This window comes from Schistocerca nitens, chromosome 4 (assembly GCF_023898315.1).
Source record: "Schistocerca nitens isolate TAMUIC-IGC-003100 chromosome 4, iqSchNite1.1, whole genome shotgun sequence".
NCBI lineage: Eukaryota > Metazoa > Arthropoda > Insecta > Orthoptera > Acrididae > Schistocerca > Schistocerca nitens.
The window spans coordinates 419,771,798-419,786,893 of record NC_064617.1 but is presented as its reverse complement, the minus strand read 5'-3'; the positions used below and the strand labels follow the sequence as shown (position 1 = coordinate 419,786,893).

At 34.6% G+C, this 15,096-nt stretch overlaps 1 protein-coding gene across 1 annotated transcript in view; it reads left to right on the top strand.

The window, feature by feature from the left end:
• LOC126253230 (D-glucuronyl C5-epimerase B) overlaps window positions 1-1,951 on the top strand; it is a 122,011-nt gene extending 120,060 nt beyond the window's left edge. The window contains exon 9 of the mRNA XM_049954418.1: window positions 1,284-1,951. Coding sequence (XP_049810375.1) covers window positions 1,284-1,818 — 535 coding nt within the window. The 3' untranslated portion in view covers window positions 1,819-1,951. The remainder of the gene's footprint in view (window positions 1-1,283) is intronic.
• Window positions 1,952-15,096: the final 13,145 nt, after the last annotated feature.

Below are 15,096 nucleotides of genomic sequence, written 5' to 3'. Positions count from 1 at the left end.
AGACTTCTATTGTAATTCTTTGAAGTAGCAATTAAGTGGCAAAATTTTGTTAGCGATGACTGCAATTGGATTCCTGTGTGATATCTGCAGCATATCATGTAGAATTTACCAGTTTGCTTGTGACTGACTCGGCAGAAATTTACAGAATTAACAGATTTTCTCTAGGGTTTGGCATAGTGAATCTTAGTATTAATTTATATCTAAAAACAAAGATGATGTGACTTACCAAACGAAAGCGCTGGCACGTCGATAGACACACAAACAAACACAAACATACACACAAAATTCTAGCTTTCGCAACCAACGGTTGCCTCGTCAGATAAGAGGGAAGGAGAGGGAAAGACGAAAGGATTTGGGTTTTAAGGGAGAGGGTAAGGAGTCATTCCAATCCCGGGAGCGGAAAGACTTACCTTAGGGGGAAAAAGGATGGGTATACACTCGCACACACACACATATCCATCCACACATATACAGACACAAGCAGACATATGCAGAGCTTGTGTCTGTATATGTGTGGATGGATATGTGTGTGTGCGAGTGTATACCCGTCCTTTTTCCCCCTAAGGTAAGTCTTTCCGCTCCCGGGATTGAAATGACTCCTTACCCTCTCCCTTAAAACCCAAATCCTTTCGTCTTTCCCTCTCCTTCCCTCTTTCCTGACGAGGCAACCGTTGGTTGCGAAAGCTAGAATTTTGTGTGTATATTTGTGTTTGTTTGTGTGTCTATCGACGTGCCAGCACTTTCGTTTGGTAAGTCACATCATCTTTGTTTTTAGATATATTTTTTCCTACGTGGAATGTTTCCTTCTATTATATTCATATTAGTATTAATTTAGTGATACAAAGTGAATATTTGATATCATAATGCACACAATGCTAATTAGTTTAAAATGTGCTGCAGCAGACATGATTACCAATTAATAATACCAAATTAGTTTTGGTATAGTTGAGGAAAGCAAGATTCCAAGAAATAGTCAAAATTAATTGTAACATAATTGCAATTTTCCAGTGCTCCCTGAGGAAAGCAAGATACCAAGAAATAGTCAAAATTAATTGTAACATAATTGCAATTTTCCAGTGCTCCAATACTGAAGTTTCAGATAGAAAATTAATTTCAAAACTTTTGTACTAAGCTGTAATACAGCTTGTAGTTAGTAACTAGCACGATTCATTTTAGAAATATTTTATTTGTGTAACCAAAAGCTCCCTTGTAACAACTGTTTGATGAAATATGTTTTGCACTAAACATTACATGCTTTTAATGCGAAATTATGTCCTGTGCAGGTACTCAGCAATGGGCCAGGGCCATGCAATTTCTGTCCTGGCACGTGCATACCATCATTCAGGAGGAGACCCACAGTATCTTCAAGCTGCTGTTGCTGGACTCAAACCATTTCGTGTGTCAAGTCAGAATGGAGGTGTGCTAGCAATGTTTCTTGACCAATTATCTTGGTATGAAGAATATCCTACACAGCCCTCCTCTTTTGTGTTAAATGGATTCATTTATTCGTTACTAGGACTGTATGATTTGCAGACAGTTGCACCATCTGACACAGCTGCTGAGGCAGCAGATCTATTCAAGCGTGGTATGAGGTCACTCAAGACATTGCTACCACTGTTCGACACAGGTTTTGGGTCTGTTTATGATTTACGACATTTTACATTGGGAACAGCACCTAATCTAGCACGGTGGGACTACCATGCCACTCATGTCAACCAACTGCTGTTGCTTGCTACCATTGATTCGGACACCCTTCTGGCAGAAACAGCTGATCGTTGGGCAGGCTACATGATGGGCAAGCATGCAGCACACAACTGAAGCTGAACAATTTCTTTACAGCATGTGAAACATGTTATTTGGTAATCAGCTTTATTTTGTTGTATGTACTTATGTTTGTCATGCTAAACTTCTCTTCGATGCTATGCATGACTGTAAGAGACATAACTCTGCATTATGGTAAGAAAGTTTACAGTATGATTTGTTCTTGGTAACATTACATGGTAAATGACTTTATTTTCTGTTAGTTTTAATAGATTTATACATTAGGATGATAAATCGGAAGCTTCATTATCATTTGGAAAAAAGAAATCTTTTATTGTGTGGGAGTTGGGGGGGGGGGGGGAGGGAAGAGGAGAATAAAAATAAAGCTAAATCCAGTGATTAAATGGATGCTTATGAAAGAACTGACTGGCAGTCTTTTTTGGAGTGAAGTTATTGAAGACTAATTTTCCAAGTCAGCTTAAAAAAAAAAAAAAAAAATTAAAAAAAAAATAAAAATTACAGATGTGTGCCTTACCACACCAATGTTGATCCCATAGTAGGTTCTTAGTAAGTGTCATTATTTCATCAATAAGTAATATTTACTTTTTTTACCAATGACAATGGTAACCTAGTTCTAGCATTTTGTTGGTTCCTTTCATTTTTACTTACATTTGGAGCACTTTTTATGCAGAAGTAGGGCAGTTGCCCTGTTTTTAGCATAGTGATTGTTTGTCTGCAAGGAATTGTTGGTTTCATTTGTTGTTTTATACTTTTGATTTTATTGCCTTTTTTTAAGAATTTGAGATGTGGTCATCCCTCAGGGTGTAGTAACCTTTCATGCTGCACTGAAATTGTCAGCAGATGTTTTTTAATATTAGAATCTCACAAAGTCATTTGTCTATTTGACACACAGTACACTGTACTGACATCAACAATGTTATGGTCCCATGGTTGTTAGTGTTGCCTCGACATTGCTGGAATTATAGCCACTTCATTGTTTCATGTTCTGAGAGTGGCAGGTTCTTAAACAGCATTGCAGGCACGATGTAGATTATATTAGTGTTGTAGTTATTCACACTGAAGGCACCACAAACTGAGTGCAATTTTCTTTCTTGTCATTGTAGTTGTTTAGAGCTGCTATGTAGTGTTATTTCACACATAACTAAGTGCATTATTAGTTTATATTATTTTAGTTTGCTGTAAATGTTGCCTGTTTTTGATGGAAAAGGTGCTGGTGGTTTTTTTGAAGAGGGGCTAGTTGTTCAATATAACTTAATTTTCTATGCAGATAGTATGTATCTTTGGCTGCTATGAAACAAGGTTGAAAAGTTAAGACACAAAATCAGTTTTAAGTTAAAAGTACAGTCATATATAATTTTTAGGAAAATCTTACAACCATTTTGAAATCCTGTCTGTATACTGCATGTCTTCCTTGAGACTGAGTGTGTTGTGAACCATTGTTTTATATTTATTGCATTGAGAGAACATTTTACCAAATTTTGTTGGCTCTTTGTATAAAGATCTCATGTTCTTTTTCACTCATACACGACTATGATGACTATGCCAGTAAAGCATATAAATGTTCCTCACCACTAGTTAGGCATTGCTCAATATCAGGCATCCAGTTTTCAGTAAAACACGTTTTTTTCTGGTGTTATAAAAAGTCAGCATCACACGGAAAAGCTGTTCTAATAACATTCATGATGAAATTTTTGTGACATTCACACTCTTACTGTAGGACAAAAATGTATTGTGTTTCTGAGTGTTTATAAGCTTCAGTTTTGTATATTAAGAAATAGTTCACACAAGGAACCCCAAGACATAATTATGAAAAATTGGTAAAGCTGACACTTTAAGTTTGTAATGAATGTTAGGTAGAGGATCAATTCAAAACCTGTAAAGAAGGTCTAATCATTCATTTTCTGAAGATATTAGTTAATTGCTAGGTATGCCTATGCTTGTATGCTGTTGGTCATTGATCAGTGCATCTCTTTGTTCATTCTACCCGTTGTAATTACTTACTGATACACTCAGAAGCTGGTTTGTTGGTATCACTGTTCTTCATTTGCAGTTTCTTCGGCTCCTCTTGATTACTTTGTCAGCTTTGGTTTCTTGCAGTGGATGTCCTGCTTTTGGATTTTAATTATATTGATAAAAATGTGATGCAGAATTTTGAGGAGAGGGTGATTTGTGTAAACTAAGCTATATGAATTACCAAGCACATTAGTTGTCTGATGTCATCAGTCTTCCAAAAACTAGTTTGTTAATTTTTCAGATTTTGATTTCCCTCCAGCAAATAACATGTAACAAGTCTGAGAAAACTGACCTTAAAAGAGGACATTCCGCGTGCCACAGAAATTCTGGTAATCCAGCTCAGTTTTCATATTTATGGATAACTGATTCAGTGTTGCTGCTTTTCTTGAGAGAAATATTGTGATTTAGTCGAAGGGACTTCAGTGTGTGGTAAAAGGAACTTGAAAAGCAAAAAACACCACAGCAACATCATGTAGATAAATCTTTTTTGTACAACACTATGAAATTGTATTTTCTTTCAATTCCCCATGGAATACTGAATATGTCTGCATAAAGTAGAGAGTGTTTTGTGTCTCCAAACAGATTTCATAGTTCTGTGACTTAATGTTATCATGTAATTATGTTAAAAATGAAAGTTGTTCTCTAAAATAGCTGGGAGTTATGTAATAATGCTGTTGTTCATTATTTTGATGCTAGCTCAACACAGCATAATAAAAAAAATAATATATCTTCTTAAGATACAATATTCACTAAAGGGTGAAGCAAAGTTGCCCCTACTCAGTATGCATGTTGTTGAATATATCTTGTTTTGTTGTTTCCATTGTACAACTTCCACTACTATACTAAACTTTTTACACGAGTTTTGTCCCATTTGACAGGAAGCTAGTTCTTACTAGAGCATTACGATTTTTGCATAGAGCAAATAGTGACAATAAAAATAGATAGTCAAGGAAGACAATCATTTAACAAAATGACAGTAATAATAATAACATACCATATAACTTCCATGGATACAAATGTTGATGTTAGTGGAGGGAGGTTGATGAGAGTGAGGTAGAGAGGTGAGAAAATAGAGATGGGAAAGGTAATGTGTAATATTTCCCAAAGGTTTTGTCATTAATGTTGAAAATGGGTAAGACATTGTGGGATGAGTAACACATACAAGTACCAATGGAATGGAGGGATTGTTCTATGTATAATAATAATACATAATATGCTTTAAAATTTTGAATTGGAATTGGGGGGTGGGGGGGTGGGGGGGCACTCATGAGTAGTGGAAAGAGTGCCATAATGTTGAAAAATTGAAATATTTGTTTAACAGGGAAAAGCACCTTCTTAAGTCAGACATCAAACTAATCTTAAAGGAGAAATTTCTGTAAGCATGTATGTGATGTATGGCATAATTTGACAGTAAACGTGAGAAAAGGGGGTCTTAAGCATTTAAATCAGATGTATCAGAGAACTATCAACAAATTAAGGTGTGTCACAAAGAATGAGTTAAGTAATAGATATGAAAGGAAACTGTGAAAAACATTACAAAGTTATCGGTAAGATATGTGAGACAGTAGTCATGGTAATGTAGTCGGAATGGAGTGAACAGTATATAAATATTACTGATGAACTGTGAGATTGAAATCTGTTACACATTTATTTTATGTCTTCAGCTTCTGTGTGTCACAGTGACCATATCTTGATTTTTTTGTGCTTTCCACAATTCCGTACACATTACCTCAGAGGGGCCTACTGTACTACAATGCAGAGTTCATCATTTGTAATATATGTGTATGCTACTGCAGTGGATGTTGCTAGAAATAGCTGTTGCTAGTCCATATTGCTGAGGTGAATACTATAGTGCCCTTCTGTAATGTTTCAAATACTCATCCATATAAAGACTATGTCATTTCTTTTGTTGAAACACATGCTACTGTTTCCTAGAGCTTTAAGTGCATAAGCACAAGTTATAGTATTGTTTCACTAGGTTGTCATCATTTTTAGTCAGAATTAATGATAATTCCCAATTTTTTTCATTTATGTAAGTGCCATAGCCACAAAGATTATAGAGTTTAATGTTTGACTAATGCGGAATCTACTGTATACAGGTTTAGCTCAATCTCCACAAACTAAATTTCAGAGGACATTCAGGGATATTTTACCTGCTCATATAGCATAATGCTCAGTACACCAGCTCACAAGACAGTGAGGTGAGCCAGATCCAGATCAAATTTGCGCAGCAGATTAACGACCATGGCTAACACACCATCTGGTCCAAGTGTGGTTGTATGCAGTTTCTCACACTTGTTTAGGGACGTGCTGGGATAGTCCCCACTTTCCGCATCAAAAGATATGATTCACAAACAGTCAAAATACGATCACACACAGAATAAGATTTACACAGTTCACAGACAGGTGATGCATGTGACTTCCCTCTCTCAGGTAACTCATGACTGCAGCAACAGGAAGGCCATTTGACCACAAAGTTAAAAAAAAAAAAAAAAAGGTGCCAAAATTTGACTGCAGTGGAGCACAAGTAAGTGATAGTGAGGAGAAGAAGAAGAAGAAGAAGAAGAAGTTCAGGGATATTTTGCAAGTATTTTGGTATAATAGTCTCCAGTTACCCAATTTGCCATTGCTTCTGTGAAAATACCTTCACAACAATGAAAAAGCCTCTAATGTGCAATCAACAAAATGTACAACACAAAACAGGGTAATGCAACAATCCTCAGATGGATACAGGCATACTGCAACATTTTTGCTGTTGCTGTGAGAGCAGCTTGACATAGCACTGTTCTGCCACTCTTCAATTGCATATGGTGGACCCATGGATGAGTGCATATCAGACAACTCTTCGTCAGTAAAACAGTCCATACTGCTGTGCACCAGTGTTGTCTACATGCAGCTAACTGCCAGAAAAACAAACCTGAGGCAGAATTTAGCAGTACTGAAGACAAGCTTGAGGGTGAAGAGTAAAGTGTACATTGCTGTTGTCAAAGGCAAATACTGTGAGTGAATGGAATGCAAGACAGACAGTACATATACAGTCAATTTTGTGTCTGTTGTCCACATATTTTCAGCTCAGTACAGATTCAGAGAGGTAATTGAATATAAGAAAGCAGACAAAATGTAATTACTCTATAACAGACCACTGGAGACCATGGGTTTCTTATACTCAAATTTTCAGAAAATATCCCTGAACAAGCTCTGAAATTTTGTTGTTAGAGTTTGTGTTCCCTCCGTATGCACCACATGACATTCGTAGTGATACTGATTGGGAATTCTTAGTCCATATTGAAAATACATATTGTCTGTTAGATAATGTGCACTACAGTGCAACAGAGAATTTTCAGTTTGTTTAATCAGATGTATGCCTTTACAGTGTCAGTGATCTATAGCATTTAACATATTTAATGACAACTTCTATTGATCTGCATCCATAGTACTAGAGCCTGTCTTTGTTTTCTGCTGCTCTCATACTTTCCTGACATTTGATGCATGGGCATCCACAGAAATTTATCCAAGTGGGGACAAAATTGCAATATTGTCAGTTTTGATTAACTGATTCTGTGAATTTGTAGACGTATCTTGCTCCAAGAACTAAATTTGACTCAGCAAATTTTTTAAGAACAGTTACTTCCTAAAATATAATCATATTTCATTTGTGTATGTGAACTTCATTTTTTACATTATTAGTTCCCCCCTTTTCGTGTGTTAATGGCCTGAAATGAGATCTTCACTTAGTTAAATCAGTTGGTTTGAGCGAGTTACAAAATAAAGCTAGGAAATATTTTTTTAAATTTACCAATTATACTGAGTTGACAATGGAAATTAAAAAATGGAAATAAAGCAGTCAGAACAGCAGATAAAATGCTGCCAGATACGTGTAAAAATAACTGATGAGAAATGCCTTTGAATAATACTCTTCAAAATGAAGATAGAAAACAAGAAGTACTCTCTAAAACATCTCTTTCACAACTTTGATGCATCCGTTTTTGCTGTAAGAGAGCATTGAAAGTGACACCACACCAAGGAACAGCCCAGTTTCCTGTGAACCGCTTGACAGACAAGCAATTCTGAGTAGTGTAGTGATTGATAGCACTCGGTAGTGCTAAATCTGTGCTTTAGTAGAAATGCAAACAGCTGTTTATAGAAATGCATGAAATTTGTGCAGTGATTTAAAAGGCTGTATCTCAGATTCCAGAAAAGGCTAGGTGCCTCATCTTGTCTAGCCTTGTGGATGCCTATAATTGGATGGTACACTGTATTCCTTTCCATCCCTTGCCAATCACCCTCTTTGGATCAAGACTCTGATTTAAAATCTTCATTCTGATCCTATATTTTTTCTCCGCTCATATTTTCTTTGTCCTTGCACAGAAATGATGCTTGATTTGACCATTTCAAGGTGCATTGTTACCATAAGCAAGTTATTATTGACCCATTCATTATACCTACCTTCAGGAAGCAGTTTTATTGAAGCCAAACTTTTCTCGATAGATGGTGCACTATGGTTGTTGCTATTTTTGGAATGCCTACAGTTACTAGCAAGTGTAAGAAGTATGGAGTCTTGATTGGTGTGATTCTAAAGAGAGGAAGGAGGAACTTATATTAAAAACAAAATAGGTCGTGACAGGGTATACTGGCAGTGGTAACACTTTTAATTCTGTAATGCATTGATAAAGATAATGATATTGTCTTTTTTATTTCATCTTGGGTTCTCCCTCTTCTATCCTGCAGTTTTAAGTGGATGATTGGGATTGATTTATTACATGCATAGTTAAATATGTGTTATTTGTGTCTTCAGTAAGAATTTGTGACCACTGGACGTCTCCATGGAGTACAGCCCTTTGTGTAGCTCTATGTCTGCTCCACATTTAACTTGGGGTCACAACAGGATTGGTACACTTGTATTACATACGAATTTTGCATGATGTTATTTTTGTCCAACTTGTTTATGTTACTGTTTTTCAACAAATTAAACGGTTCATCTGCAAAGCACTTACTGGAGGCTTAAGTCAGCTTCAGCTATGTCCCCAGAGACTTTATATACCACAATCAGCTTCCTATTTATCATAGTGAACATTTTCTTCCTGTTTTTGTATACCGGTACTTATACTGGTAAAAGGATATGAGATGTTGTTTCCTTCAGAGGTATAGTGATATTTTCTAAGACCAGTTATAGCTAAGAAACTTTCTATAAACTTATTTCTGTAATTGTCTTCAAATGGTGCTAGATTTTTATGTGTATTGCAACTTATTCTTGTAGGAATGAGCTAAGCTGTTCATGTTTTTAAATTTAAATTATTCTGAAAGACTGAGAGACCAATAGAATGTAATTCAAGAAATGCATAGTTGAAATGTTGCTGGTTTTGTCTACATTTATTATGAAAACAAACAAGAATTAGCAACATAAACTGTTAAAGTATTTATCAAACATTGTGATGGTAGTTGTTAAATAATGTCTGTTATATATGTAGGGTAGCTGAAAGGATGTTGTATGTGTATAAAAACCAAATAGATTGAAATGTTTACATGTTAATACCATAGCCAATTTGTGTACAATAAGAGACTGAAACATAAACAGCATTGATTAATCACATTTAAGGAGAAAGTAAACAGCAAAAATGCAGAGTTGAGATGTCTGTGCATGTATGTGTGTGCTAATACGAGTAAATTAAGTTTATATTATCTGATCACCATTTAATGATGCTTGCTGGAGCTTTCAGCTGAAATATTGGGAATATTTTCAGGTATTTTTTTCTGCAGTAGCTGAGTTTCATTGTTGTATACAAGTGAAATTTATCAGCATTCATGCCACCCAATTCAGTTAAAAACCTTCCAGTTGCTCCAAAATACTTATGCCACATGTAACAAATACATATATTTTCAGATTTCCCAGTACTGAAGGTGACATCCATCACATTATTTGATATTTTTATTTGTGAGGTTTCATTATAATTTGAGTGGTTTCAAGGTGTTAAATTATTGTTTTCCCAGTTGTATGTGAAGTTCTTTTAACACACCTCTAGGTGTATTAAATAGTGTCATACTATACTGCTTTCTTTTAAACATTTATGGTTATACTCTGGAACGTACTCTTTTTATTCACTTTCACTTGAGTTATGTTCATCAGTGCAAATTATGTGGAGGAAGAAGCCTAAAGAACAGGGATCATTTTTTAAATGTGGTCAACATGTAAAAAAGGAATACCTGTGATTGGCGATAGTACTTTTGGTTTGTGAATATTGTAGCTTCAGTGAGGAATGAAGAAAGCACATGCGTAACCTGTAGAAGTTCATACAAAAGCTATCCTGTAGTGAATGCAGAACAAACTTTCCAGTGAAAAATGAGGAGGGGAATTAATAAAGTATGTTATTTGTGAGTTCAGTTGAAGCTGGAAGAAAGAACCAACCCTCCGTTTAGTAAAGATTGCTACAGGCACGTTATTGGTTGTCTGTTCGAATGAGTCCCAGCTGATAACAAGTGATTCCCCATTTACCATTAGAAAAAACTCTTTTCTGGATTTTTTTTGTCTAAATTGTATTAACATTCTTTCTTTCTCTCTCTCTCTCTCTCTCCTTTTTTTTTTTTTTTTTTTTTTTTTTTTTTTTTTTTTTTTTTTTTTTTTTTAAAACCAAGCATATAACACGTGATTACTCAAAATACACTGTTGTGGGTTAGAACTGTCTTCCACCGACCTCTTCAGTTTTCACTGATTTTCATACTGATTTGACAGTTTTTAATTTAGGATCTTGGAAGGCAGAAAGAAATTTTGAATGGATCATTTTTTGAGTGACTGTGTTCTTATGATTTCAAGGGTTTCTAGTGTCAGTAGAGTCCAGTATTGACATATAGCTTTCTTTTATCTGGTATCTTCTACCAGGTATATTGAGGTGCAATGTATTTTATTAAGCAGAAGTTTTGGTATTAAGTGACACTGCATTAAAATTCTTGAAATACAACTCGGAGACATGTTTATTCATTATATTCACAGCAGATGACATAAGCATCAATTGCTTGTAAACGTGATAAGAGCCAAGACGAACTGTGCAATATGTTAGACAATGTAACTGTCAGCATCAAACTGTTTACTACTTATATGCTACAGGCACTTATATTTTACAGAATTGCAGCTAGACATTTTCAAAGAAGTACAATATTTTTCACTTTCATCTGTTGTTCTGTATTTTGAGTGTGCTTGTAAATTAGATATCAGTCTTTGCCAATGTGTTGTCTACTTCTGAACCTTGGTATTTGATAAAAAAAATTCGTACAACTCCTAACTTATAAAATTTATGCAATGAAGAGTTTGTTATGTTGTTTTTACCAAATTAGACTGTATTCCTTAGCTTAATATGCTTTGATCATTCCTTTGGTTAAAAACCAATAGGAAATTAGTGTGAGAGTTTCACTGAAAATAATTATTTTACATCTTTAATTCCATATTAACTTTGTATTAAGTTCTGTTTCACTAATAATCCACTTCCTAGCTGAAATGAAATGTTATCTCTTATTCCATGAGAACTTTCCACTGGCAGTTTCATTACATGATTTACTCACACATTGTGAGATTTGTGATCATTACGTAATTTTTTTTTGAAGTAGAAGGATTTTTTATTAGCATATTGGTTTATTTGTCGTAACATTCCTCTGTAATGGCGCTCTTTAAATTTTTTACACCAGTGAATTAACATTACCTTCAACTTATAGTTGGTATGTTGAAAATATGTGGCGTATGTGCCACTATGGAAAGTGCAATATATAAATCCTTGCAACTACATATTTTTATTTTGTCGACTTTGCATGGTTATGATAATTACTGGGTTATTTTATCACACTGTGAATTTTCTTGTGTATTTCTGCCATTCAGATAAAATGTATGTAAGAGATTTTTGTGAGCTGGAAAATTTTGTAAAATTATTATTGGTTTTGAAATGTGATATGCTGTGTCACTTTGGAAATTATTACTTGGTGAAGCACCAAGGTGCATCTGTGTTCCTGCCGGCAGTTGTAGTTGTTATTGAGATATTCTATGAATTGTGGAACAGGTGTGTGTGTGTGTGTGTGTGTGTGTGTGTGTGTGTGTGTGTGTGTGTGTGTGTGTGTGTGTGTGAAATGTTTATTTTGTTCAACAATAAGGCAGTTTTGTGCATCAGTTTGAAGTGGCTCTAAACATTATGAAAATATGCTATGATGTTGACATGTTGAAAGTTAGATCTGTAACATGTTACCGTAATACAAGAGTTACATGTGGAATATTGAAAAACTGATTTGTTTTGAAGGTACAGCAAAACTATTCAGAATTACGAGGATGTATCTTTATTGAGTGTGCAGATCTCACAGGTTATGTAAATTATAGTTACACCATTATTTGTCTGTTGAAATGTAATGAGAAACACGCTCTTTAATCAACTTGTGCTTCTATACTTTAAATTCAGGCAGATTCTTTTACTTCAAACAGAAGTGCTTTATGAATAGATTACAGGAACACCACTTATAATATATGGCTGATAATGAAATAAACCAATATTGTGCTTCATACAGTAATATGGTCACAATGGAATTTCACACACTGCAGATCTGCTGCAAATACAATTGCCAAGAGTTCTACCATGAAATAATTAATATGATTTACATCAGTGGTAGCTCGGCTCACAAACTGGACATAGCTCTTGATGGCATTATAGTGTAGTAGAAACTTCATGCCTCTATATCTACAGCCATGTAGACTCATAGGAGCTAGAATTATATTGTGTTTATTTTTCATGATTTCCATTGTAGTGTCAGAATTTTCTTCAATTTGTCATATATAAGCATAGTTTATTGATTGTATCATGCTTATTGTTGATTGCAAATTGCAGTCAGCTGCATATGAAACCAGTTCATCTTAGGAGATACATGAACAAGAAGTAGTGGCTCCAAGGCCTGGAAAGCTGACAACAGGTGGGAGAGGGATATGCTGATCTCATGCCCCTCCATACTGTACCTGATTGACGCCATTGGCAGAGTTGACATATAGCCAGTTGGCATCTCATTGTTCCGTGAGCTTGATTGCAGTGTTAATGTATTTTATGGCACAGTCTCCTACAATTTAATTGTGTATCATGTGTCAAAGACAGTGATCGTCATATGCTTGATGTTACCCCACTCTCTGGGCAATCTAGTTTGATATGAAAACAGGAGTAACAAACTTCAAAATGCAGTGATTGCTTTGATCACAAGTTTTGGCAGACTATGTTGCAGTCTTTGGATCTGAAAATCATAGAATTGGATAAGTACAAAACTGGTTGTGAAACTTCTACGTAACATTTTTAACCTAATACAAATCTATTACATGCCTTATGCACTTCACTTCAAAGAATCTCATACAATAATTTGTGTCGCGTAATAAATAGACATTCCAGGTATATGCGTGGAATATTATATTGCCTTGTCAAAAGTAAAACACAGTGCACCAAATATACAAGCTCGTGCTCGCTTGAAAGTTGCATACAGACTAAGATTGGGTAGTAAACATAGCAGATATTACAATCAGCCACCAGGTGGCACCACAGTAGTAACAAACTGAATTACAGCATTTTATATAAAGCCTAAGCCCAAAATATAAATCCTTATACATATTTACAATGTAATCAGAGCATATTTTTTTATCTTTAAAATGCTAGTTCTAAAAAAAATTAAATTTAAAAATGAAATTCTGCATATCCATAATTATCATTCAGTGTGTGTTAAAGAAGCAAAACATATTGAATGTTCAAACTAAGTACATCAACAAACGGGGTGGTGCTTTAACGACTTGTTTCTTGATGTATTTAGTGTGTATGATATTTTATAATATGATTGTTTTGCTTTTGACATGCCGATATACTATGCCATTCATATTCTTGGGCTGTCTATTTATTATCTGACACAAATTGTTGAACTCATGGACGATATTCTTTGAAGTATATTGCATAAGGTGCATTATGGATCCATATTATGTTAAAAATGTTATGCAGATATCTCACACCCAATTTTAGGCTTATTTGGTGTATACTTTACAGATCCAAAGATGACAACATAGTTTTCTGAAACTGGTAATCTGAATAACAGCTCTATGAAAGTGATCATTGATCATGGAATTTTGAAGTTTGTTACTTTTATTTTAATGATGCAAAAATTACAGCAATATCTTTCAACAAGTTTTTTTCCACTTTTGTACTGGTTGTCATAGTCCTCTTGAAAGCCGTGCTATTTTCCTATACTGTAAATCCTGTTTCATAATACTAACCATTTTTGTGTACTGTTTGTTCAGAAACACAAGCAATGTTGTGTAGTTTGTTTTACTTGTGTGTGACTATATGTAATTAGGAATTAATGGTGGTGACAGTGGTAAATCATTGTTTGTTATATTAATATTGCCATTGATTTAGAGCATGTCTAAAAAGACAGATGATCTGATATCTGAAATAACTGTAAGCATTCTGCTGATATTTGATGAGAACCAGTGAATATTCTTTGTATTATAATCCTTTTGGTCATGATCTCTGTTTTTAAATGAATTTCTTCTGTGTTGTTTGTTATATTATTTAATATTTCTGGCTCTGATAAATGCAGTTCAGAATAGTATAAAAACTTTTGGCATGAATATCTCATGAGGTCTATCTATCTACTTGTAAAGATCCATCCTTGTGGTACATTCCAATGCAGTGGTTTTTTTCTTACTTTGATGTGCAAAATAACAAATTTATGAAATGATGTGAGTGTATATATTTTAAATTTGAACTCCAATCCTAAGACAATACATACTTTACTCTTTGTAAACTGTTGTACATATATTGTTCAAAGCTTTATTCTGTAGGTACTGATAAACTGACATTGTATCATAAGACATCTGAGGGTATTACAATAAACTTTTGCAATTTTTTTCAATTGGCTGTTCTATTTATTTACTTCATGCTTTGGGTTCTGTTCTTGGTGCTGTTTATTAATTCTATAACTATATTTTAACATCGTAGTGGGAGAGAGAGAGAAAGACTGGCTTCTGTCAGAACTGAGGAGCAGCTTTCTGGAGTAAGTAATGTCCACAAATAGTGCACACACATTTCCTTGAGGCCTTTGTGTTATAATAATAATAATAATAATAATAATAATAAAATTATCTACCTATATGAATTAAAAAAAATTTAAAGGCTAATATAATTGGATTATTAGAAATATTCTGCTTGTGCGAATTTAGGCTATTAGGACTTCCTGTCTTACATTTCAATTATAGATCCAGGCAGCCAACTTCAAAGACACCAGTGCGTGTCAAAAAATGGAGAAAATCCT